Source organism: Tauraco erythrolophus, chromosome 1 (assembly GCF_009769465.1).
Source record: "Tauraco erythrolophus isolate bTauEry1 chromosome 1, bTauEry1.pri, whole genome shotgun sequence".
NCBI classification, from domain to species: Eukaryota; Metazoa; Chordata; class Aves; order Musophagiformes; family Musophagidae; genus Tauraco; species Tauraco erythrolophus.
The window spans coordinates 46472844-46498561 of record NC_141465.1 but is presented as its reverse complement, the minus strand read 5'-3'; the positions used below and the strand labels follow the sequence as shown (position 1 = coordinate 46498561).

Sequence of the window (25718 nt, the reverse complement as noted above, 5' to 3'; positions counted from 1 at the left end):
TCCTCGAAAATTTTCTCTTTAGTTCCCTTTAAAAAAAAATAAAAATACAAAAAGTCTTTGTTAGCCATCTCCTCACTGTGGGTAACCTCATTCTCTCCAAGCTCCAGCTGGAACCTGCATCACACGTTGCTCAGCGCTCTGTTGCAAAAATCATTCCCCATTCGCAGCACTAAATCCCCTGCACGCACTCCTAAAATATCTTCTCTGATTCCTCATGCCTAACTAAACAACGCAAAAACCCTGATTCTCTGCATACCTCCCACAGCCATCCCAGCTGCTCCTGCCACCTTTCCTTTCCCCTAGGCCCTCTTCACTCATCTGAAGTTACTCATCAGGAATCCTCTCCTCCAACACTTTTCTCAGCTTTTTCTTTCATTGGATCCCTTTTGGGGAGGTAGGAGGAAGTGGTTAATTTAAATAAAACCTTGTCCACTTCTTCCTCTCACATTAGTTTTAAAACTTGCCGTCGTTAACAAAGTTTGAGCAGATGCATAGAGAGATGCTCTTTTCTGGATGTTCAAAGCATCCTCCTTGTGCTTGCAAAGAGCTACAGCCCTGTGGCCAGGGCTGTGGGATGCTTGACCTGTCCAGACCTTTCAGGCACTGGGAATGGCAGCATGGCCTTATGCTAAGCCACCAGACCCATTCGGCCTCGAGAGGTCCTGAGTGTGGGTTGAGGCAGTCTCTTTGCCACAGGTCTGAGAGTCAACAAGTGTTTCACAGTGGACAGGCCTGCTCTTGAGAACAGACTTGAACCTTGTGCAGATGCCATCTTTATGAGTCACGTTTTCCCCATCTCCCTTTTACACTCCATCCCCAAAAGTAGCCGCCCTGAGGCGTCTTCTTTGAAAGGACATAATCATATTGTCCTCTTCCTCCTCCTCATTATCGCTTTTCCCAGCATCTGCACCTCGTTGTATGGTCATCTCTTCCCATCGTTCTCTTCTTAATTTAGTTTGGAAACTCTCTAGAGCAATGAGACATCATTATCTATTTTGTAAAGCGCCATTCAGAGCTGTAGCAGAGTAGCACACGTACGTGACAGAAATCCTACCCTTCCATTTCCTCCAAAAGACAGGCAGGAGCTGGTTAATGCTTAGCAGGTTAGTGTGCACTGCCCAGCACGTGTTACCAGCAAGAGCTCCAGTCACCGGAGCTTTCCCCTACAACAGAGGCAAGAGCTCAATTTTGGCAAGCCCACCCCACAGAGCACGGTGGGAGGCCTCCAGCTGCTCCACTCCCGACAGCCGTGTTACCACAGAACATGTTTTGATGGCAATTTTTGGAGTGCCAGAGCAGTGGCGGTCAGTAACAAGGTGATTTCGCTGTCTGCAGAGTTAGGAGTTTCCCCTCTGGTTTGGTAACACCCTCAGGACACTCGCGGTGTTCTAACAGTCTCACTCAGGGCGGTTACGGCACACGCAGTAATATGTCCCTCCCCTATGGACAACCCCACAGGCAAAGGCAGGGCAATTCCCTAGGTCAAGGGGAGGTAGAATTTTGTGGGGTGAAAACCCATGACTGCCTTTAGAAAGGTATCATTTCCACCGCAGTTAAGAGTGCAGTCTGACGCCAGTTGCAACAGGCAATAAAACAGACTCCGGTCTGGGGAGACAGAGGAACATCCAGCAGAACTGCCGGTACATTGGTTTTCCTCTCCGTCCCCACAAAATGGGTACGTTCTTCCTGGGGTCACCTATAGCTTCCCTAATGTTGATGTGCTGAGAACTGGGCTGGATGTCAGGTCCTCACACTAGTTTACCCGAGGTACTGCGGAGAACTGTGAATCAGCTGCTAGATAGTTACTGAAACAATTAATAATCCCCTTCATCTTTAATAATGATAAAATATGTTTAATGGAGACCAAAAAAAAAAAAAAAAAAGAGAAGTATCAGCACAGATGATACTGTCAGCAGCAATGACAAAAGCACTTTACTTGTTGCTAACAATATAAAGCACTAGGCACATCCTGATGTTTCCCCTACTACACAGCGACGTGACTAAGCCTATGCTACGGTCTCTGTACCACTGGAAATGGGCGGTGAGGGGCGAGCACTGGACTGGGCGACAAGAGACCTGGGCTCTGGGGTCTGACCTGACACCAAACTTCACCCCAACTTGGGCCCAATCCTCTCCCACATCTGCGCTTCTGCTTCTATTTCCATTTTTGAGGTTTTCTTCAAATTATATTCCAATTAACTTTTTTTCTTAAACTGATACAAGCAACAGGGACCCACGTCCATGGGAGCGGAACAGAGCAGGGGTACAATTGTATTACAAACTCCAGCACCCCTGGCTTGGGCACTCTAGATGCAGTCCTGCCAGCCCCACAGGCAGAGTACTGCTGGGAGCATTTCCTGGGCTTGGGCACAAACCCCAGAAGAACCAGGGGACACGGAGACCTTACCGGCCATAACTCAGCACTGCTCCATCAAGCCGTTCCCTCACTCGCCACATGAGAAGCGGTGAAACACGGGAAGAGTTTAGCATTCAAGCTGTGCGACCCAGCCGTGAGTGAGGAGACAGGAATGATGTCAAGGAGGTTTTGTGCATGAAGCGTCCGTGACAAAACATTAGCTTAGGTCAGACACTACCGAAATGTAAAAGGAAGGACGACTGTCAGTCTATCAACAACCAAAACAGGGAGCTGCTGCCGTTTCATGAAACAACAGGTGTAACAGCTGTCAAACAGAAACTTCCTTTTCGCCCATTTGTAAAACCGCCGGCCGGGGTAGTAACCGGACTCCGAATACCAACACCTCCGGTTTGAGAAATCACAGCTCCGGCCAGCCGACAGCGGTAGGAGTCGGTGTGCCCGAAAACGCCGATAGCCACAGCTGACACCACCAACACGAGCATTTCTGCTCGATTCCGTTATTCAGTTATAATTTCTGGCTACAAACGAGGCCGTCCCCCCGGGATCGCACCCCGGGCGAACGGGCTGTAGCTACGCACAGGTGGGCAGCGCTGCTCAGCCACAGCCTGCCGGGCAGGCACCGCCGCGTTGCCGGCTTGGGCTTGGGAAGCGCCCGGCACGGCACGGCACGGCACGGCACGGCACGGTCCAGGCAGCAGCGGCGAGGCCGGCGGGCGGGCAGCCGGGGCTCCCCGCGCGGAGCGCTGCCGGGGCAGCTCGGTGCGGCTCCGGGGATGATACCGGGCGGCCGGGGACGACGAGGCGAGCAGGGGCAGCCTCGCCGCCGGCGCCCGGCTTCCCTAATGGGCATGTGCGGGAGGCGCCGCACATGCCCACTCGGGCCGCGCGAGGCCGGCGGGCTGTGCCGCGCTGGCGGCGCCGCCGCGGTAGGTGCGCGGCGGGAGCGCGGGGCGCGCCGTCGGACACCCCGGGACGAGCCTGCCCCCGCCGCCGGGGGAAGCGCCCAGACGTTTCTGGCGGCGGGTCCCCAAGCCAAAGCCGCCCACGAAACACACCCAACTCCCCCTTCCGCGGAGAGCGGCCGCTCCGCGCCCCCCGCCGCCCGCCCGTCGGGGCCGCGGGCAGCCTGCGCTAGCCGGCCGTCCCGGGGGCGGCGGCCCAGGCGGGGCGGGGATGTGGCGGTGCGGCGGTGCCGCTGGCGGCGGCGGGCGGAGCCGGCCGGTAGGCAGGCGGGGCGGGGCGTGCCGCGGCGTCCCGAGCGCGGCCCGCGGGGCGGCCCCGGCGGGAGGCGCGGCGCTGCGCCCCGCCGCCCCGTGCTAGGCGCCGCCCGGCGTGGCCCCGCGCCCCTGGGCGGAGGGCGGCGGCGGCGGGGGCGCCGCGGAGAGCTTTCCGCGCCCGCCCCGCCTGCCGCGGCCGGGGGATTAGTCAGCAGTCTGCGGGCAGCCCCGCTCCCGCGCAAACTCCGCGGTGGGGGCGGGGAGCGGCGAGCGGCGCCTGCCCCTTCCCCTTCCCGCGGCGAGGGGCCGCGGCGGCGGCGGCGGCGGGGCTGCCCCCCTCGGCGGTCCGCGTCGCCGCTCCGCGGCCGCGGCGAGGGGCGGCGGGTTGGCAAGTGAAGCAACGAGGCGCGGGGAAACTCCTCTGGAGCTCGGCAGCGTTGCAGGAGGACGAGCGCCCGAGCCGCCCCGCGCACGCACACAGGCGGGCAGACGCGCACACACACACACACGCACACACACACACGCACACGCGTGGCGGCGGCGGCCCCCGGCCCCCCGCAGCTGCGGCCGGCGGGGAGGCGGCGCCCGGCGGGGCTGCCCCATGGTCTTGCGGGGGCCGTGGGGGAGCTGCGGGGGCCCCGGCGCGGCGCTCGCCCTCCTGCGCGCCCTCCGCACTAGGATGTTGCGGCAGGTCTTGCACAGGGGGCTGGGGACGTCCTTCTCCCGGCTCGGCCACTTCGTCGCCAGCCACCCGGTGTTCTTCGCCTCAGCGCCCGTGCTCATCTCCATCCTGCTGGGCGCCAGCTTCAGCCGCTACCAGGTGGAGGAGAGCGTGGAGCACCTCCTGGCCCCCACGCACAGCCTGGCCAAGATCGAGAGGAACCTGGTGGACAGCCTTTTCCCGGTGAACCGCTCCAAGCACCGGCTCTACTCCGACCTGCAGACGCCGGGGAGGTACGGCAGGGTGATCATCACCTCCTTCCGCAAGGCCAACATGCTGGACCAGCACCACACCGATCTCATCCTCAAGGTAACCGCGGCGGCTCCCCGGCCCCGGGCACCGCCACCCCGCCTGGCCCGGCGCCGCGCATCCCGCCCCGCTCCCCGCACCTGCCCGCCGGGACCCACCCCTGCATGCCGGCCCCGGCCCCGGCCCGCCCGCCCGCCACAGGCGCTGCCACCGCAGCCACCCGGTCACCTCCCTGCAACAGTTGGGATGCCCGCCTGCCCGCCGCGGGGAGCCGGCACCGCGCTCCTTGCCAGCGCCTCCGGGCTCCGCTGTCTTCCCTCCGCCTTTTTATTTTTAATTTATTTTTTTCCCCTGTTTTGGTTTTATTTGCTTTGGGCGAGCGAGAAAGGCAGGCTGGTTGCTTAAGTCATTTTTCGGTGCCCCTGCCCTCGCCTTGCAGTCGTGCTCCCGAGTTGAGGTGGCTCGGGGCTTGATAAACTCAAACTTCAAAAACAGTTAGGTGCCAAGCTGCCGAGAACGCTTTCGGGGGCTGCTGCTCTGCCCGGACTGCACTTCTACCCGGAGAGGGGTAGCGCAAAACCTCCTTCTCACGGCTCAGGAAGGCAAATGACATAACTCAGCTGATTATTTTTAGCCGGTAGTAGAGTAGGTTGGTTTTTTTTTTTTTTCCCCTCCGCTCTCAGCCCACCATCACGGCAAACGCTGGTTTCGTAGCTGAAGGAGCGCCCAGCGGAGCGGTAGGTTGCAGGCACGGTGCAGCCGGTGCTGCCGGTTCAAGTTAGAGCGGGCAGCATCTTTGCCTGTCACTTGAGCGGCACGGAGCATGCGAGTCACAATCTAACAGGACATCTCACCGTACTGTGTGTCATAACATGTCGGAAAACTGCGTTTCTTGAAGCTGGTACTCTGTTTTACACCTCGATGGGTTTGAACAATATCGGAAGGAAAAACAGGGAGGATAGACGCAAAAACTGTACGTTAGGAGGGTCAAGTTGGCCAAAGAAAAAGGAAAGGAACGTTTGTGAATAACCAGAGGTGTGGCTAGCTCAATCCTGCACGCTTTCGCTGTTGCCTTGTGGAAACCCTGGAGATTCAGCTTTGCCTTTTCTTTTTTTTTTTTTTTTTCCTCTGAATGTCAAACTGTCAGCCCATACAAAAGCAAATGTTAATTCTTTTTAATAGCTTCGGGGAGCGGCTCTTCTAAAAGGAGAAACTAGATGCAAATACCTTTTGTAAGAGACTTTGGGGAGACCTCACTCCTTACTAAACAAGGAAATAACTGTTGCAGTGGATTTATTTATATTTTATTTCCACTGTAGCCACGTACAGAACTATAGTACAGAGCCACTCAGTATTTTATGTTTTCCTTTTTTTGCTGTTGACATATTACCCAATGGTAATCAGCAAACAGATCTAATGAGCATTGACTCACCAAGTACAGTAACAGGAATGTTACTGGCGAACGAGAAAACTCCAGAGAGGCGATTTTCATTCCTTCATTTTCTTGTACCATGAATTGCATTCGCATCCAGTATGTGCACATTTACTCAGTCATAGGATAATAATGATAATGGATTTTTTTTTCCTCTGTACTGCTTTCTCTAGAGATCTGTAGTTTTATCAATAGCATAGTGACACACAAATAAATGGTACTCAGAATCTTTCCGCAAGCAAACTTCTGCATAAGATTTATCACATCAGCGAAAGAGCTATAACTTAGAAAGTTCTGTCAGTATTTAACGCAGCCTCATTTTTAACAGACAGAATTTGCCAACAAAATGATTATTTTTCATTTAGTGAGATAATGAGCACCATTGCCATTTGACTGTTTACTCTTACTGTTAGTCTGACATTGTCATGCACATTTGATGCATTATTTCCAACTCTTTACTTATCTAATTAATTCCAGTATGTATTGTGCAGAATAGATTACATCCTTTGTCCTAATTATTCTTCTGTTTGTGGACAGAGCCAGGCTCGGGCAGCTGCCTGTCCAACCCTGTGGACGGCCCCATGGGTCAAAGCACAGCAAAGCAAGAAGGAGGGCTCCCAGCTCCCAGTGTTCTTATGTCCGTGGTGATGCAGGGCTACATCGTTTGTGTCAACCGGACTCACCAAGGGAAGGAGAAGGGGAAAGGTGGCCACCAAGGTTTTCCTATATGTGTATATCCAGTTGCATGGAGGGGAGAAGAGAGCAAAGGCATCTAAAGTTACCTCCCCAGCCCGTCCGGAGCCAACCAACTCAAAGTGCTGTGCCCGTAAATAAGTGTCTTGGGTGAAACCATGAAGTAATGCCACCTGCATTCCTGAAGATGCTGCCACGTAGGCTGCACGGTCAGGGCAGAGAACCTTTATTGGCAGCATTTGCTCATCTTTCATTTTCTGGAGAAGGATGACCTCCCCAAGGGAGAGGTTTTGCTTTAGAAGTGGCATCAGGTTGGTCACTGGCTCCTCCCGTATAGTTGTTGCAGCATCTCCACCGACTAGCAGGAGGATGGGAGACCCAGGGCTGCTCTTGCAGCACCTCTTCTCAGTTTCCTTACCTGCCATATCCCACCTCATCAGCTGAGGAGGGAAGGGAATGACCCCTGCGCTGGTACAGATACCCTAGTTGCGTGGCAAAGGAAGGAGAAGATTTTCTCTGGTTTCGGCGGAGGAAGAAGTCAGCTTCCATTATTGTCCCCTTAGTAAAGGAATGCAAAATTTTGGGGTCTGAGCAGTTGAAATGGAAACATAGTTGGTACTGTCAAAAGTTAATCACTCTAACATCCTAATCAATTAATTAGTTAATGAAATAACTTCTTCGGTGGCATCTCTAAAATACTCTGGTTGGCTTAGTGCAATTCCTTATGGGCATGTTATCTGCCCAAGAAACTCGCTGTCACTGCTGCCGCACAATACCCCGCCGTTGGCTGGCTAGGAAGAGATTTAGGGAAGGGCTCAGCCTGACGACTGTCTCGGGCCCAGATCTCAAGCGGCACTTCCAGAGCAGGAGCTGCTGTAGGACTCCCCGCTGACAGCGTGCATCTGCCAGCGCAACGCTGGCTGCTCACATGACAGTGGCAGGTCTTGCTGAACGTACAAGCTGCTCCACACAAGGTCTCTCCTGCTCGTTAGCAGGGAGGCGTGTGGCTGCCTTGTATAATAGTTTTGACCTGGAGATGATGCCGAGTACTCTTTTTTTTTTTATTATTATTATTGTGTATATCTCCATCCATAGTTCTCATAAGTCCCCATAAATGCTTAAAGCGTTCTGGGCCTGCCATCCAATGTTGTGTTTCCAGCTAGCGTAGTCATTCACAGAAGAAAGGATGAAGCCTAAACATATCCTGAATCTCTGGCCTTGAATAGATGATCCAACAAAAAGCCTTGGTAGAGTCTCAGATATGCAAGAGATGCATCCTGCAACTGAGGCACTGTGGGAGGGTAATAATGAAATTTTACTTGCTGCTGTACCTGCTCTGTAGCTGAGCACAGGGCACTGGCACCCTGTGCTGTCAGTATGCAGGACCTTTTTTCCTCAAGATTTCATTTTTTCGAGAGGAAGTAGAAACACCTAACTGAAGAAAGTGTGCTTTTACCCCTGTATTTCTCAGAAATGCTTGGAGAAACAACAATAATTGGGGTGTTTTGTGTGGACCATCGTGCAGAAGTTCAGATGATTATGTAAAGTCTATACAAATCATCTAAGCCTGGCATCTCACCTAAAAATGTTAGAGCAGCTTCCTACCATTTCTTGGTGGTGTTTCCACTTGCAGCTAGAAACTTGGTAGGTTGAAGGAATCCAGACTCACTGGAAATACAGACCTAGCCAGATTTTTGAACCTCAGAAAACAGATTCTGATTTAGCCAGAATGTGAGACACCCATCCTTTTGAGGCTGTTCATTCCTCTATAGTTATAGTGAGTTAACTGCGTTATACTATTTTTTTTTTTTAAACAAAAGGTTTCCTTTTTTTATAGAAGAATATCCTCTCTTCCACTTACGTTATTGTGTTTATAACAATAACACAGTACTAATATTTTTTGGCAAAAACTCTACTTAAGATGACAAGATGGAAAGATGAAAAGGGAATGAAATGTAACATGCCTTACTGAAGGGGACTGCATTTGCAATTTTCCTCTATGAAAATCTGTAGATGAGGGTTTATTTTTTTTAAAGAAACCTCCTAACTACGTATTTTCAAGCAGTTCTTATTCATTGACCCTCTCATATAAACTGGCCATCAGTAGCTCTAGATAACTGATCAAAAATCAGTTTGAACATGCAAGCAAGTAGTAAAAGTAGGTATTTCTGTTTAAGGACGCGTTTACTTAAGAACTGCATAATTTCTGATTACTGCAGAACAAAAGAGTTTAACTTCTAAATTTTGTAGACCTCATACTTTTTGGGGTTTCATTTCCTCTCTCTCTGCTCCGTAATTATTATGTCCCTGTTAACGTGTGTGCCTGTATGCGCTGTCTACAGTCTTCCTGGATTTCCTCACTGATTTTCTACATGTGAGGAATCTCGTGAAGGAAATAACCGTATTTATGTTCCCTTGTCAGTGGTATTTCCAATTGCTTTGCTGTACAAACATGACACGCTTAAGCCATTAATTTCAAAGTCGGTGGAGGTGGGTTCTGGTTGTTCAGTGGAGCCAAAAGCTGGGTCTGTTGCCATCCTGGCTAATGCAAGGTACCCTTGATTTTAAAACTTTGGCTACTTCCAAATGTCTGGGTACAGGCAGTCAGCTGTGCATCTAGCAATGGATATAGTAGATTTCCACCTTCTCTAGGGAGCTTTAGCACTAAAAACACTTCTAGGGAAACAGTCAACAGAACAAATAGTGAATTCTGTTTAAAAAAAAAAAAAAAAAAGGATGAAGTCATGTCTTTAGAGCAAGGCTGTAAGATGAGGGGAAGAGTCCTAATACAAGAAAAACAAGGGTGTGAAAGCAGCAGAAGTGCAAGCCTGTTGTCATAGCAGCACAATGTTGCAGGGCTAAAATGTATCTTATGCGAAAACAGATGAGAATTAAGATACACAGGTAAGATCTGGGCACAGGCGGGAAAGAGGGAAGATAAATAGCACGCTGCAAGGACAGCGTGGAAGCGCACGCAGAAACCCCCCTGAGCTCCCAATGTCAGCAGCAGCACGTCCCTGGCATGGTTCCTGCGGGCGAGAGCGTTTGATCTCTTCCGCCGTGCTGGCCAGGGGCTGGAGCAGAAGTCCTGAAGTTGCCTGTGCCCAGGAGGGCGACCACGTTATGCATGTCCCCGCCACCCCGCTGCTCTGCTCCAGCCGTGCTGGCCACCCCAGCAGGGATGGGGTCCCTCCACTCTCCCCTCGCCTTGCCCTGTGGTGTGATGCTGCCCTGCGACGCCACAGCCCGAGCTGCTGCCAGCCAGGCAGCCCACACTGGGGACGCCCACCACTCCGCGTCGCGTCACCTCTCCTGCCTCTGAAGGTCAGGTCTCGTCTCTGGTCTAACAGAGCGCACGGGGGACAGGTTTTCTCCGTACGTGGCTAGACATGTGTAACGGGGCACGTCACCCCTCCGGGAAAGCGCAGCGAGCAGGTGGAGCAGGCGTTGGAGGTCAGGGCCACTGGTGCTCCAGGTGGTGCCGCATGGCCCAAGGAGAGCTGCCAGGGCTCCCGAGTGACCACATTTGGGCTTCTCGAAAGCTGTGACTGGATTCCGTCTTTAAGTTGGGGTTTAGGACAGAACACCCCCCTCTCTCTCTCCTGTTGGAATGGAGAAGGAGGAGCCGAGTTGTTGATGAGCACCATGGACTGCAAAGTGGCAGCTATGGAGGTTTTCTGCAGCAAGGAAGGGACCCTTGGTCACGCTTCGGCTGGAGGAGCCTTTCCTAAAAGGCTGCACTGTGTCTCCAGCTTGCTGAGAAGTGCTGTAAGGACGGAGGGGTGTGCATGGAGAAGTCTGAGGCACATGGAGAAGGCCATTGTAGAGCTGATGCGAGATCAGCTGCAGGAGCGATGTTTTCATCTTTTTTCCCCATCCTGAAAAATCGATGTCAGAGCCATGCGCCAGGCTGCACAGAAGTGTCCAGTCCTCCAGCAGCGGTCAGCCCAAAAACAGGAGTGGACTTCTCTTGGTGGGACAAATTCAGGCAGAATTGCCAGGGCAATGGTTAGAATTAAGACTGCATTGATTAGAAAAGCTGCTCCACTTCAGATTAGAAAAGAAAAATCATATCTAGCACTTTTCTGTAGCTACCAAGAAGGCAGATGGAAATGTAAATGCACGCACATCTGCCACTTCGAGCACTAATAGTAGTCCCTCAGTTGATGGCTTGTAGTTTGAACAATTTTTAGATTTTATTTACATGAAAATTGTTTGGAGAAAATATAATTCACTATATTTTGGACAGCTGAAAATATTAGTTGCAAAAATACATAGCTTGCCTAATTAGTATCTTAGTGTCTCTTCAGGAAACCTGATGGTAGGACTGCTAGAAAAAAAGCCCAGCTACCCGTAGCGTTCCTCACTGCACGATCTCCAGCTGCAACTTCTCATGTTTATCCTGAGCCGTTTGGATCTGCTGTCTTCCTCCACCAGCCATGCGCACGCTCTCCATCCCTCGGCCAAGCTGGCTTGGTCAGGAGGCTGCTGCCCACCAGCCCCCTTTGAACTTCTGCCCTGGACTCGTGGTCTCAGACTGACAGCAGGACACAGCCCCGCTCGGAAGCTACCTTGCCTTCGCTCTCTGCACCTTCTTCTGGTGAAAATACGCTCTTAATGGTTTAATTCTGCCCATGTCCGCAGAGCCCACAGTGTTTTCTTTCGTGAATTAAGCCGGGAGATGTGCAAGTCTTTTCCCTCTCATAACCCTTTTACATTTTGACTGAGGCCATCTCTTGAAGTGAATAAAAAAAGCACTCTGCAAAGATATGAAATGCCAGAGATTACTGAGATCATAGAAAAAGTGGAGAAATTTATAGCTATCCATTAAAGGCTTTTTCTCCTCTTCGTTTGCCTTGGCACAAGTTACCTATAAAAATTACCAGAAGAGTAGACCAGCTTCACATGAAAATGAAGCCTATATTTAAAATCATTGTCTTCATCCTGTTTTCTAGTTTTCCAGTCTTGAACCCAAAACAGCAATGAGATTTTAAGCAGTAATTGTAATGAGTTCATTCTTCACTTTATTTTTGAGCCTTCTCAGGCTTTCCTCCATAACCATGAGATCAGACTTTTTTATATGTTTTTTTAATGAAAGCTGAGATTTTTTTTTTTAAAAAAAGTCACAATACTTCAGGCTCCAGGCCTCAGAGAAAAACCAGACTTGGTGAAAATGACAGTAAAAAATTTTAAGAGTTGGCAACATTGACTAGAGTGAAGCTCGTTTTTAATTTGAACCATTAGATGTAGACCAAAAGACTAAATAGAGTCAAAGAATAGCAACAACAACAAAAGAAAGTAATATGGCGTTGCCAAGATCTTACTCCTGTGAGTAAAACATGTCTCTCTATGTGCCAGATCACTCGCAGTACTGGAGGACATCCGTGTATCTGGCTAGTTTTGTCTGGTTGGCCGTTCATCAGCTCTGTGTCAAGTGACAAAGCACGGCCAAGTCCTTATGATGGGTAACATCCCCTGTAAAACACTCCGTGTCACTGCTCAGCTGCAAAACCAAACACGTTTTTTGCGGTATATACAATAAGCAGATGGTAGTTGTACACATCCTTAGTGTTAAAAATGGTGACTGCGACTCCGATGCAGCTCCCGTGGGAGTCAGGATGTCTTTCCATTAGCTGGGAGTAGGAGCTTAGCAAGAGCGCAACGTCCCGTTGCATGTTGCTGTCGCTCTCGCCGTGGAGTTTCCCTGGGAGCAAAGCTGTACCAACAGCGAGGCGAGACCTGTGTGGGACACCAGCGGCCGTCGCTGCGTCCTCGTACCTCGTCCCCTGTTCCCGTAGCTTTGGTCGGGGTAGCAGCTTATGTAATGTGGGCTTAAAGGATTTCAGGGATTGGACCATTTTGCAAATGAATCAGCAGTTTCTAACCCCTCCCTGCTGGGATGGGATCTGTTTGCTTCGCAGGGAGGCTGCAGACTTTTTTGTTACCTGATGAAATTGACAAAATTCTGGTAATACCTCTTGCTTTGGAATTAAAAAAAGGACTTCTCAACAAAGCAAAGGGGCTAGAGGTTTTCTTCACCTCTTCTTGTGACTCCCTGCATCTTTTGTATGGATGTAAGAACAAAATCAAGCTTTCCTTTCTGTCCTGAATATACTTCTCTAAGTACAACCCCTTTGCCTTCAGTTTCAGCTTTGCTGCCGCTGCTGAAAGTTGTGCCAAGCTCCGTACGGGGAAGAGCCGTCTCGCAGAGTGCGGTGCGGGGCTTGGCCATCCCAAGGCAGCCAACGAGAGCCTAGAGGGGAGCTCTGGATCCCGGCACCTGCTTTCCTGTGCCGATGGCAGAGGTAGGAGGACCGGCAGCCAAAAACAGCTTGAAGAAATCTTTGCAGCCGTGGCGCTCTGAGGCCCTGGAGCAAATGGCTTAGCCCAGGATAAATGAAGAGATTTTGGGTTTTGCCTCCTGGCATTGCATCCCGGGCCCACGGGCAGTACGATTTCACCACCTCTCATCTGTCAGCTATGCCACAGGCTGAAATGCAGCTTGGTGTGGAGATGTGAGACCCGTACAGCCCTCGCCTGGAGGTGTTTGCAGAAGGGGATTTGTCTCCCAGTTGAAGCCATCTTTGCTCTGTCTAACGTAAATAACTTGAGTGAGCATGGGACTTAGAGTAAACAAAGACTCAGACCAAGATGTTACCAAAGGCGAATGGCTGAAGGCTGGAGGAAGAGAAAACTTCTAGAAATCTCTGGTGTGGAATGGGACGGATGTAAACACTGTTTTTGGAAAGGAGAGGGGAATTGCAAGTGATGGTCGCTGTTTAAACCACAAGGAAAGGTAGAGGTGGAAGTTACTCTTTCATGCCTGAGTGCTTTCAAGAACAGCGTGCCACCGTGGCGAGGGAGCTGAGGCGACGCTGCGCAGCGCTCATGCTGCAGTGCTCTGGCATCTCAGCAGCAAACTGCTTTTTGGTTCCTTGCACTGTTAGCTAGCTGAAAAAGCTGCAAGCGATGAGCAAGCAGTGCATGTCTCCCTTCAAGAAAATCCTTTCATTCAGCTTTCGTTATTCCTTTAAATCTTCCTTTCTCCTGATAGGATCGGTCCGGATAAGAAAACAGTGGGATAAATGAGAATCAGGTGGTCAGTCATTTGTCCCGGTACTAGGTGCCAGGTTCATTCAGAATATGATTACTCGCTGTTAAAATTTGCTGCACTGAGGAATGCAATATGCATTATGCATTAGCATGCACCAATGTTGTCCCCATCGCACAACAGCCTTTACCGTCTCCTGTTCACAAACCAAAGTTTCCTGGGGGCCTCCTGGCATGTACCATAGGCAAGTCAAATTGCAGACCGTGTAATCCCTTGAATTCCTAGGACATGCCCTTGTAACCTCGTGGACCTTCTATTTTCTGTGGAAGCTGGTCAACTGCCAACAAGCCCCTAGCGTGGCGGCAGAGTGGAGAGTGCTGTGGGACTGCAGCTCTCGGCGGGGAGGAGGCAGCCCGGGAAAGAGAGGGAGAGGCGGCCACGGGCAAGCAAAGGGAGAGGCAGCCTGCAGCCACACTGCTGCACAGCCCTGCCCTGCACTCAGGCGACAGAAGTTTGTGTTTTCTAGGATCTGGTCTGAAAAAGTGAAGCACAGGTAAAGCGATGCATTCATCCCGAGGATGAAAGTCTAAGCTGAATCCTCGGACGCGCTGGGCCATTGCCTGGTGTATTTCGAAGGGATGGAGAGAGTGGGAGGTCTTCCTCCTCTTTGGCTGTTTACCTCTACTCTGAGAGTGAATGGCGTGGCCACTGGCAGAGCTCGGAGTCCATCTCAGAGCTGCTCCATCCTGCACAAGCTTGCGGCAGGCTCTGGGGGCTGCTCGGCTGCCGGGATGCACCAGGACGCAGAGCTGGCTGCCTGCTTCCCTCTCCTCCCTGAAGCCCCATCGCTGGGAGGTGCGAGGGCCAGGTCCCCCCACCATGCAGCACCCGGTCCAGCCCAGCATGGCATTGAAGGAAGCACCGGGCTGCTGCCGCAGAACGGACTCCTGAGTCTGAGATGATCGTTTCCAAGAAGAAATGAGTAACTTAGGGCTGACATTTAGCTTCTAGCCTTTTGCTAAAGATGAAGTAACAACTGTGACAGATGAGGTTATTTTATAACCTAAATATTAAAAGAAAGTGCTTCAGATGTAGAAGGAAGCAAACGCAGCAGTGAGTCAGGGTAGGCAAATAGCAACACACACTGTTTGATAAAAGTTGCATGACAGTTTAGTTTCTTCTGCGTTGTGTCACTCCATGGATCCTCTCTGAAGAAGTTGTATTGTGAATCTAATACAGGCAGGGAATTCCTTCTATTCCTCCTGGTTGTCCTCAGCTGCGCTTCTTTATATGACATCTGATTTTACAACCGTTGTCAAAGAAAACCATACAGGAGCTGCCATTGTAAAAAATTTAAAATCAGATACCTGTCTTTGATTTGGTAAATCAGGGCATTTTACCTGAACTGTAATGACATACATTTGAATTTGTATCCTAAAAGAGCACAGCACAGCACAGCAGAGCTTTGCAGAAAAGAACTGGAGAGACAGTAATAATTTCCCATACAGGCTCATTTTTTTGGCATGTTGCTGCAAATCTTGTAATTTGTTTTGTTTTAGAAGAGGGTTGTGCAAAAGCCTCTAATCAGTTGCACAGACAGTTACTTGTTCTCCTACCACGATGGAGAATTTTGCGTCTCACCATGGCCAGGTATTGTGTTCTCCTAGTACTGTGAAAAGATTTGTTAGTTCAGTTCATTTCCCAAACCTGTCTTTCTAATGGCCATATTTAACTGTTGTTCTATCGAAAATAAAAACTACTCAAATGTGGAAAAACACACCCCCAAGCTGCTAGAGAAACAAATTGAGAATATAGGAATTTTGTAATCTTTCCCTGTATGATGTCGTATCATCCTGAGGAATGGAGGCAGTGTAACTAAATTTATACCTATCACAGATTATGGAATGTAATCACAAAACAATCAGATTCATAGTATCATATAAATGGGATTTTTTTCTGCAAATAGGTCTGAAATACCACACAAAAGTCACTATGACTATTTAACTTCAACAGACGCAGGATTTTAGCCATGTTATTAGACATTTTGTCCATCACTGCCAGATAAGTATATAAGCTCTACTGTTCTCGTGTCCCATATCTTCTGGTTTTTTAATCAGTGTTTGTCTTCAGAAGGAACTAGTTCCCTTAAATATCACCTAATCCCTCTTTACTGGGCATAGGAGCCTCCTGCCCTCTTTGGATTGCAGTGGAAAACAGCATATGCAAGTAGAAAAAAAAGGAATCATCTCCCCATAGCCAGTTTTCGTTGTCATGCTCAAAATCTGAAGGCAGAAAATAACTAACCCGCTTTAAGGGAAAGAAATTACAGTCATTCTTAACTTGGCTCTCCAGCTCCCTGTAAGAGCTGTGGTCTCCCCATGTTGCAGGTGAAGGAGGGCGTCTCCTCTTTTATCAGCCCTGGTTGTGTTGCCGCACCTTTGCGATGCTCCCACAACCGTTTCCCTCGGTGTAAAAGGGACCGAAGGATAAATCCACGCAGTTCCTCAGAGTGGATCTGATGATTTGCTCCCAGCACATCAGCAAACATGGCCACCCACGCCATGGGGCCGTGGGGACTATCGCGTCCACGGGGTCCTTGGGAACAGGCAACGCAAGGGGCACGTGCCCCTCTGCCTTGTCCCCGCTGATGCCTCGAGGAATCACGTCTCTCACCGAGCCATGCACAAAGCACATGCTCAGCGGCGTGCAGGGACCTTCCGTATTTGGGATGTCAGGTAACCCCCATGCCAGATGGGAAAGAGAGGGAGCCCCTTTCTGAACTTGGTGGCTATCTATGATGACGGGCATTATAGCTTTCTTGCTTCTCCTGTGTTGACTAAAACTCATTCATAAAAGTTTGCAAAAGTTTTCTGTGTTTTTTCAAGAAGAGAGGGTAATTTTTCTGCCCTTCTGATGCTCAAAAAGAACTGAATGCATTTTGTGCGGGAGCTCAGGCACGGCAAATTTCAGAAGGATGCAAAACGACTTACAAAGGAGGCTGCACGGAAAGCCACTAGACCAAACGATAAGCAGTAATAACCTACGGGCCCTAAAATTAAAACCTTCCCTGATTAACAGAATCGCTTGCAGAGAGAAAACCAGTGTCAGTCTCTGCTGTTGCTTCCCACTCTCACGCTTGCTGAGGATTTGATGGGGGAAAGAGGGAGGGGAAAAGAGGGCAAATTAATTAATGCCAGCTATCTTATTCCTGCTATGCCAGCAATCTCTACGCTTGGGACGTGCAGCTGTGGCCTGTCCTTTGCTCCGAGGGAGCGCTAGTCCCCTGCTGCTGCTGGCTGCCGGCACATCCCGCATGGCTGGCACCCTCAGTCACATTGCTCTTCTGCCTTCTGCACCTGAAATTTATCTGTCGAGAGTCATTTAGCAATCCCAGGCATGACAGTGGTCCCAGACATAGTCAGGCTGTGACTGTCCCTTCTGTGTTCGCCCAGGTCGGGGCCTTTCGAGGCTCCTTATTTAGAGATGTGCATGGCACAGATGCAAGTCACAACACACCCAAGTTACCAGCAAAGGATGTAGGGGAATAATACTGCTATTTTAATGCATGTTTCCTTTTATTGCTACAAGTGTGCTATTAATACTGCAGTCACCAGAACTTCTGTTGTTGCTTAGTTCAAATAGGAAAGGAACGGAGGTGAGGAGCCGCTGTTGTTCTGGCTGCTACTGTGCAAGATGAACTGATGAATAACGTGTGTGATTTCTCTTTCCCTTGTAGTTGCACTCTGCTGTGACCAGGATCCAAGTTCAAAGACCTGGTTTCAATTACACGTTTGCCCATATATGTATCCTGAACAATGACAAGACATGCATAGTGGACGACATAGTGCATGTACTGGAGGAATTAAAGGCCGCTCGTTCTTCTAATCGAACTAATTTTGCAATCACTTACCCGATTACTCACTTAAAGGATGGCAGGGAAGTGTATAATGGGCATCAGCTTGGTGGGGTTACTGTGCACAGCAAAGACCGGGTGAAGTCTGCAGAAGCCATTCAGCTCACCTACTACTTGCAGGCAATCAACTCCTTGAATGACATGGTGGCAGAAAAGTGGGAATCCATTTTTTGTGACACTGTTGAACTTTTCCAGAAATCCAACAGGAAAGTGAAAATGTACCCTTTCACTTCTTCTTCGCTGAAGGAGGATTTCCAGAAGACAAGCAGGGTGTCAGAACGCTACCTGATCACAAGCTTGGTCCTTGTGGTCACCTTGGCCATTCTCTGCTGCTCCATGCAGGATTGTGTCCGCAGCAAACCCTGGCTTGGCCTGCTGGGATTGCTGACCGTGACCCTTGCCACCCTGACTGCCGCTGGGATCATCAATCTCACCGGCGGGAAATACAATTCCACCTTCCTGGGAATCCCCTTCGTCATGTTAGGTAACTATCTCCTCTCTCCTCTCTCTTGTGTGTGTTTGTGCCTCCCTGACGCGTTTCCCAGCAAGCGGAGAAGCATCGCTGCATGGCTCCCACTGCCTCCTCCCTCCGACGCCGCCCCACGCCAAATCCATGCAGACCCTTTGCCTGAGCTGTTTGTACCACGCCGGCACGTTAAAGTTGCGCCCGGACATGGTACACGGCACCCGCGCGGCAGGGAGGAAGAAGGATGCGCGAGAGCCGTGCCTTGTGCAGAGAGGGGTCCTGGCTGCCACTTTTCTGTGGACATTCAGTTCTGGTTTTGGTGGCCAGCGTCGGAGGGAAGCCTTTGCCGAAGTCCCTGTGCCACAACAGAGCGTTGGGCGCTGGGAGGGCGCGAGCAGAACTGCGCTGCCCTGGCTCGGTGGGTGCCCAGCTGTGGGGTCAGGGCAGTGGTCGGTTCTGGGTTGCGTTTCTCCTGAAGCCCGTGTGTTGGCTGAGCGAGCGCAGGGAGAGTTCCAGAGCCAGGGGGTGGATAGCTTCGCCTCCCCTGGTCAGGGACAGAGCCGACCGGTTTGGTGGCAGAGGGCTACAGTGAAAGTGGCATCGGTGGCTCCCTGGCTCCACTGCTGGCGGAGGCATCTTCATCTCCCCGGTTTTCATCCCACCTTCGCTCACTGTGGGGTATGGGGTGGTTTCGTTCTGTTTTGTTTTCCTAGAGGGTAGGAAAGAGGAGGAGAGAAGGGCGGTCAGCTTGGTGCCGACCCAAAATCAGTGCCCTCTCCTCTTGGCGCCAGGGTGTCTGTGGGGATGCTGCGGGGATGCCATGTATCATATCGGAGCAGGCAGGAGGGCTTCACAGGAGACGAAACGAGAGCTCTGGAGAGCTCGCAGCCTCTTTGTTTGTGTTTGGTGTATAACCAGTGTGAAAAGCTTTATGCGCTGTGGGTGTTTAATACGTCCTCGTTGGCACCATTATTCATTTGTGGAGAATAATACATGCATTGATTTGAATCGCAGCTTCCCCAGCTGAAAATCAGTGCTCAGCAATACTTCAGGTTTCAAGTGTAAGAGTGTCTCCACTGACTTAGTCACATTGTGTAGTGATAGGACAGATTTCAACACGGCTATTTTTGTATCGAGCACCAGGTTCCTGTGCCATACCTGTGCTGTAGCTGTGGTATTGTTGCACCTTAATTAAAGACTGTGCTTCGGTGCATCGCGCTGCCAGTTAATGTGCAGAATATATTCAGTGACAAAAGAGAATCCAGCTACATTACATCGGCTCTCATTTTCAGGTGACATCCATGAAAATTAGACTGTGTCATATTCTAGAGGAAATGCAACATGAGAATGTCAGAGTCAAAAGAAGGCTTGCTTTCTGACCTGAATCTTTGGTTTCTTTTGTGGGTTTTTATGCCTGTGCATGTGTTATAAAATTCAGTTCCTCCAGCTAAGTAGTGTATATTACGTATAATATTACATAGAAAGGGATTTCCAGGTGTGTCGCAAGAATAATAGGAAAGCAGTCTAAAGTCCAGCCATATAAAACAAAAGTACCAGAGGAAAGCAACTCAAAAATATGAAATATTAGCTCTATTTAGGGATCAAAGTATCTGCTTACTGAGACAACCTTTCAGATCTTTAATTCAGTAATAGTGACTAGGCTGAGACTTGAAATCCTCAAAGTCTTACAGATAACTATGAAGAGTTTCACACTTCTATTTTAGTGCTCCTTTAACTGCCGAGCTGTATAGCCAACTCTGCTTTTCTTTTCCTCTTTTTTTTTTCCTGGGGTTTTTTGGTCTGTCTTGGTTGAAGTATTCCACTCTTTAAAGGAGTAAGTTTCAAATACACAGCTCAACTCTCACTGTGAACAAGTCAAGACAGAGCAGCCAAATCTGTGTGAATCTTGCTTGCTTCCCCACCTGCATAAAATCTCCCGAGGGACAGGAATATCAACAGGTGAACAGAAGGCACTAAAGACATTCTGGAGTTTTTAATGAGAACTGTTTTAAACCAGCAGACAGCTAGAAAGGTAGGGTTTGCTTTTTTCCCTGCAGTACAACAGAAAGATTCAGCATGTGTTTCAAAATTTATTTCATTCCTGTATGTTGTTTTGCTTATAAGGGATGCTTTAACTCGAGGTAACTGAAAGCTGGAGACACAAACCACCCTCTATTATAGCCGGCTGAACTACTTCCACTTAATTTCGGTGACCATCAGATTAGATCACAGATTAACTGACCTTTAGAAAGCTAAAGGATTTCTGGCTAGCAGTGTAGCCCCGTAGCTATTACTCATAATCTCATGGCTAAAAGCAAATATTAGATAGAAAAAACTATTACACTGGACACATTTCAGGCAAAGCCCCTTTACTACTATAAATCATTCATGAAGTTTCCCCAGTTTATAGCAGCGGAGGATTTTTAACTTTTCGTCAGCATCGCAGAGCCAGCGGGGGGGGACACTCTCCAGACATCATCTGCCCTCTGCTACAGGACAAGATGACGTCTTTCCTAACAGATACTTCTCGCCCTGCACTTTATCTCCTCCTTGGGCCGCTTCCCCTGTGTTTCACTGTGCTACCACTACGACATTTGCATCATATCTAACCCGAATCTCCCTTTCACAACTCAGCTATCCTTATTTATCCACTGCATCTGGAAAAACAATTTATTTTCTTTTTTCTTTGCATATTTGCGCCCAGTCCTCTTCCCTTTCATCCCAGGCCTCCTCAGACTATGCTTACCAGACTTCCAGCAATCTCCTTGCTGCTGGCCGCTCCACATCTTCCATGGAGTTCCATGCCTAAATCCAGGTGCAGGATTCAGGCTGAGGCTTTCAGCAGCGAGTAGGAGGACGATTTCACACATCTTGCATATGGCACTCCTGTTCATACATCCCCATATGACGTTCTTTTTTTTCTCAGCAGCATGAAATTGTTGGCATTTGGTTGGTGATGCATGGTAATTCACAGATCCTTTGTGTCAATTTCTACCCTGTTTGCACAATCGGTTATTCCAACCAACATGCAGAAGTTTGCCCTTGTCCTTGCTTGTTTCTCTCACGCCATTTCTTCTCTTTGTTAAGTTCATCTTGAGACCATCACTGCTCTTCCAAGATGCTTTAACTGAAGTTGGTCAGCAATGTTTTGCAATTATCGACTTTTTTTGTATTTTCAAGAGTTACTTTCTGAATAGTTTAAGTAGTTTGTCCAGTCACAAGCCCATTCTAATAATTTAGGCAATAGGTCTGCAAAAATATGCCTGCAAGAAAGTTGGAGAGGGACTTTTTACAAGGGTGTGTAGTGATAGGACAAAGGGCAATGGCTTTGAACTGAAATGGCTTTGAACAACGTGGTCTAGTGGGAGGTGTCCCTGCCCATGGCAGGGGAGTTGGAACCAGATGATCTTTAAAGTCTCTTCCAACCCAAACCATTCTATGATTCTATGATTCTATAAAGTACTCTGTTCAACTCCATGCTCTGTAATAGTCGATCTCATTAATACTCTTTTCTGTGACATCCCTTCTTCATCAGCCATTTCCAAGACCAAACAAGCTATAGTGAAGGGTACCAGCCTCTGTAGGTGTTGAATCCTTAGCTTTTGCATCAATAGGACAATTTTAAGTTATTGAATTACCATGGCTTACCAAGTTGCACTCCCAGGCTCAGACTGTGTAAGTGTAGGCAGGAACATCTTTTGCCTACTCCACCTGTTAAATCTGACATACTGGTTTAAACACTTTGTGCTTTGGGTTTAATCACCTTCACGGTAGTTTATTCTCATTTATTTTACTTTTTAATTAAGGCAGGTTACTGTAACTCAGCTCACGAGGACTACGCAGCCTGAGTATGTCTCTACCGTGTAGATTTTTATGGTGTGGCAGGTTTCTTTTTAGCCCTCACTGGTTGCTAACAGAATGACAAAAATCGAAGCCAGGGCAGATGTTGCCAGAGACCTCCTTCCCCAGCAGGTACCAAAATAGCAGAGGTCCCTTTTGGTCACCAGAGGTGCAGCTGTGAGGATGAGGATGAGGGGAGGCTGTGCCTGGAGCTGGTCCGCACCCCCGCAGAGGGGCCGCGCTGGGGGCGAGCTGGCTGCAGCCGCTCTCTCCTCTGGGGATGTCTCGTCAAGTCAAACTGGGAACTTTTCTTCTTGACCTCTGGATTTATACAGGTGCTTGTAATGTGAAAGTGAAGCCTAAAACCTGTGAAACTTGGCAGGCTCCCACCGTTCATCTGGGCATGTTTTGAAGTAGCATATGCCTCCGTGGTTTTTTAAAACCATCATCTGCATTTATCAGTGTGTAAACAAGTAATTTAAGGACAAGATTACTCACATGCCTCGTTCGTGTGGAATACTTTGCTGGATTAAGGCTATTCAGTTTTGACCCTAAGAACCGAAAAACTAAATTCTTCAATTCGGCTCAACTTAAAATAGCTGATTTACAGCGTGAGCTGGAAAGCAGAGTTAAAATTCTGATTTCCTATTGCCTGCTCCACTAAAAACTACAGATGTTTGGTCTGGCTCAGATGCTAATGTATTCATCATAAGTTTCCCTTACACGTTAAATGCTGTTTAATAACTGCCAATCCTTTAAAAATACCAGTTTCCTCAAAAAAAAAACAGTGTTACCAAACAAACTGTTGGACAACAAGCCGGCTGAACAAATTTTTGCCGTGACTTTTTTTACCTCCCAGAGGCGGAGCGCCGCATTTAACTTAAGAGATTCGAAAGAAAATTGCAATATTGCCCTTTGCACTGAAGAGAAAACTAGCAATCTGTTTTCCTATTCCTCTAGAAACTCCTACAGCTGATTTGGGGAGAGGCGGTTCTCTTCAGCTGCCCAGTTTGTGCAAAGCATTGGCTCTGCAGAATCGCAGTGGAATGCCAGGCGCTGCCAGATACAGGCAGGGACGCAGGGCCGGCTCCACGGGCTTATATTTAGCCCACGATGCTGGCAGGGGAATACCGGTTAGCAGTTACGAGAGCAGCTTGAGCTTGCAGCTTGCTGTAAACAGAAACGATAGCCAGCCGTGAGTGAAACTCAGCGAAACAGGGACAAATGCAAATACCCCTTCTTAACACCTCCCTCTGTCCTTCCATCACGTCCCACCCTGTGTTCCATCACGTTCCCACGCCCTTTCTGGGAAGAGGGAAGGGGAAAATGGGCAACAGAGCAGCTCCAGGGAGGAATGACTGGGAAGGAGCAGGTGGAAGTGTCAGGCAGGAAGCATGCAGGGTTCTCCTGAGGTTCAGTCGTGAGTGGGGGGAAAGTCAAGGGGGAGAAGGAGACCTCACAGGGCTGCGTCTGGCAGGAGGCAGCACAGAGGCAGAAGAGGTGCAGAATGCCTTGGGAGGTACCTGGAGGTAGCAGGGCTTGTAGGAGCACCTCTGAGATGCAGAGAAGTGCCCATTGCTTCTCAGAAACACCAGTTTTTTGGATGCGCGCCTTCCATGTGGCTTGCCTGGGGCAGAGCCGGCAGAGGAGTGAGCTGAGATACCTGTACAGGGACTTTATGGATGCAAAAAGTTGGAGCAGCAATGACCGAGTCTGGGGTCAGCGACATTTGGGAAAAGTCAGAAGGAAAAGGGTAGGAAACAGAAGAGGGGAGGACAGTGTGTTCAGTGAGGGGAGTGAAAAGCACGGGAGGGCAAGCAAGAGGATTGTTGAAGGTTAGGGACCGTGAAGGCAACAGGTAGTCGGACCAAGCAGGGCAGCTAACAAACAGCCTGGGAGGACGAGGGTGCTGGGGCCAGCACATGCCAGCATACGCTGCAGCTCAGTGCCGACAAGGCACCTGGCCCGCCTCCTCCTTTGGTTTTCTGGAAGAACATGTTGGGAGGGAATTGCAACATATGCCAGATTTATACACTCTGCAAGCATTCATTATCCTCCCTATGAAGCACCCAAGTGTTTGCTATATTCGATAAAGCTGAAGTGCCAACATTGGTTACATACAGAGAGTTTCAAAGAGAGAGAATCAGCCCCTGCGCAGGTCTCCTCGGCGCCCTTTAGTCCACGCACAGAGGTGACACACACACAAATGTTTGACTTTGTATAGTACTTTTCCACTGATTTCACTGTTGTCAGTTAATAGAAGCATGAAGCTTACTGAGTCTTTCTTGGTTTTATTCCCCGAGCTAAACTTTCTCGCTGTCCCTGTCCAGTTGCCACTCTTCCTGTCTCTTCGTGCTAGGAAGAAGTGTGTCCTCCCTCAACTGACTGCCCCAGCCTGCTGCCCCTTTCTCCTATCCCATCCATCTCATTTGCAGTCTCCAGCAGCTTCCTCCAGCAGGTCTCACCCATCTCCCTGCTCCAGGCCATGGCATCTCCTTCCTGATGCCTGCACAGCTCTCGGCATCTTTTCCTCTCCCTGAGCTTCCTTCATCTTTTCTCCTGTTTTCCTCACTCCTGCCAATGTGTCCTCTCTGCCAATTTGGGGACTTTTTTAATTTCTCTTCTCTCCCATCTTCCCCTCTTCTCAGCCACAGCTGTGTCCATTGCTCCTACCCTTTTCCCTGTAACTCCAGTAACTTCCTTGTCTCCCAAACAGGTCCCCACCATACCCTGCAGCTGTATCTCAGCCACTTCAGATTTCCCAGTCATTTCACCATTCATCCTTTGCTTTTTTCACCCTGCCAAAGGACTCTAAGAGTGCCCTGGAAGTATGCTTGGTTTTTTGTCACTCCATCTGCTCAGCTTTCCCAGTTCAACCCTGTGCAGCTCAGTTATACTCCTAAAACATTTTGTGTTTTGTACCTTTCATTCCCCTTTTAAGAAGTACATAAAATTAACTGGTTTATCTACCCTGAGCAGAATCCCAGGCGTGTCATTTTCTCAGTCAATCCTTTTTCCTCTCCGTCTCTCCTCAGTCCCTCAATCTCTTCCTGAGCTCTCTGAGCAGCCATGTATCTTCTGCTGTCCCTCAGGCATCACCCAGCATGTCCGTTCCTCCCAGGGAAGAGCAGGAGTAGGCCCCCAGGCCACCCCTCCTCTCTTGATGTACCAGTGAGTCCTCTCACCAAAGTCAGTGTTTTCCACCCAAAGGCGAGGTGATTAACCACCTCCTCCACCTGCTGGTCTCCTCTCCAGTTCTTCTCCTGAAGGATCTGGTGCCCCACACCCCTTGAGGAAACCAAAGACCAAGAAGGCACTAAGACGCGGGAGGGAAATCGGCTTAAAATACAAATGATGGTGGAGTATTTTGGACACTTGTACCAGCCCTTTCCCATGCAGTGCAAAAACAGTAAATAGAGCTTTTCAGCTGGCCACGTGTGATGGTGAACAGCCAACATGCATCCGCCTTCACCCCTCGCCACCACAAACCCTGGTGAAATCCTTGCATGCATGCATGCTTCTTGGCTTCAGAAGAGTGTCAATGACTCAGTAAATATAATGCTTTTTGGAAAAGAGGAGCTGTATCTGTAGGAGGTCAGTCCAGAGAACAGTTTAATATTGAAACCAAGTGCTGCACAATCATAGAGTAAGATCAGGCATTGCCTCTTGACTGGTGGTGCTCCAGTGTACACTTATTTCATAAAAGTGTGTTACAGTTGATGCAGTGCATTTAATGAGTGTACATTTATCCAAAGAGTA

General features: G+C 49.5%; 1 protein-coding gene across 1 annotated transcript in view; it reads left to right on the top strand.

The window, feature by feature from the left end:
- The first annotated feature begins 4195 nt into the window (after positions 1-4195).
- Positions 4196-25718, top strand: part of PTCHD1 (patched domain containing 1) — a 33325-nt gene continuing 11802 nt past the window's right edge. The window contains exons 1-2 of the mRNA XM_086608922.1: positions 4196-4624; positions 17477-18137. Coding sequence (XP_086465048.1) covers positions 4196-4624; positions 17477-18137 — 1090 coding nt within the window. The remainder of the gene's footprint in view (positions 4625-17476; positions 18138-25718) is intronic.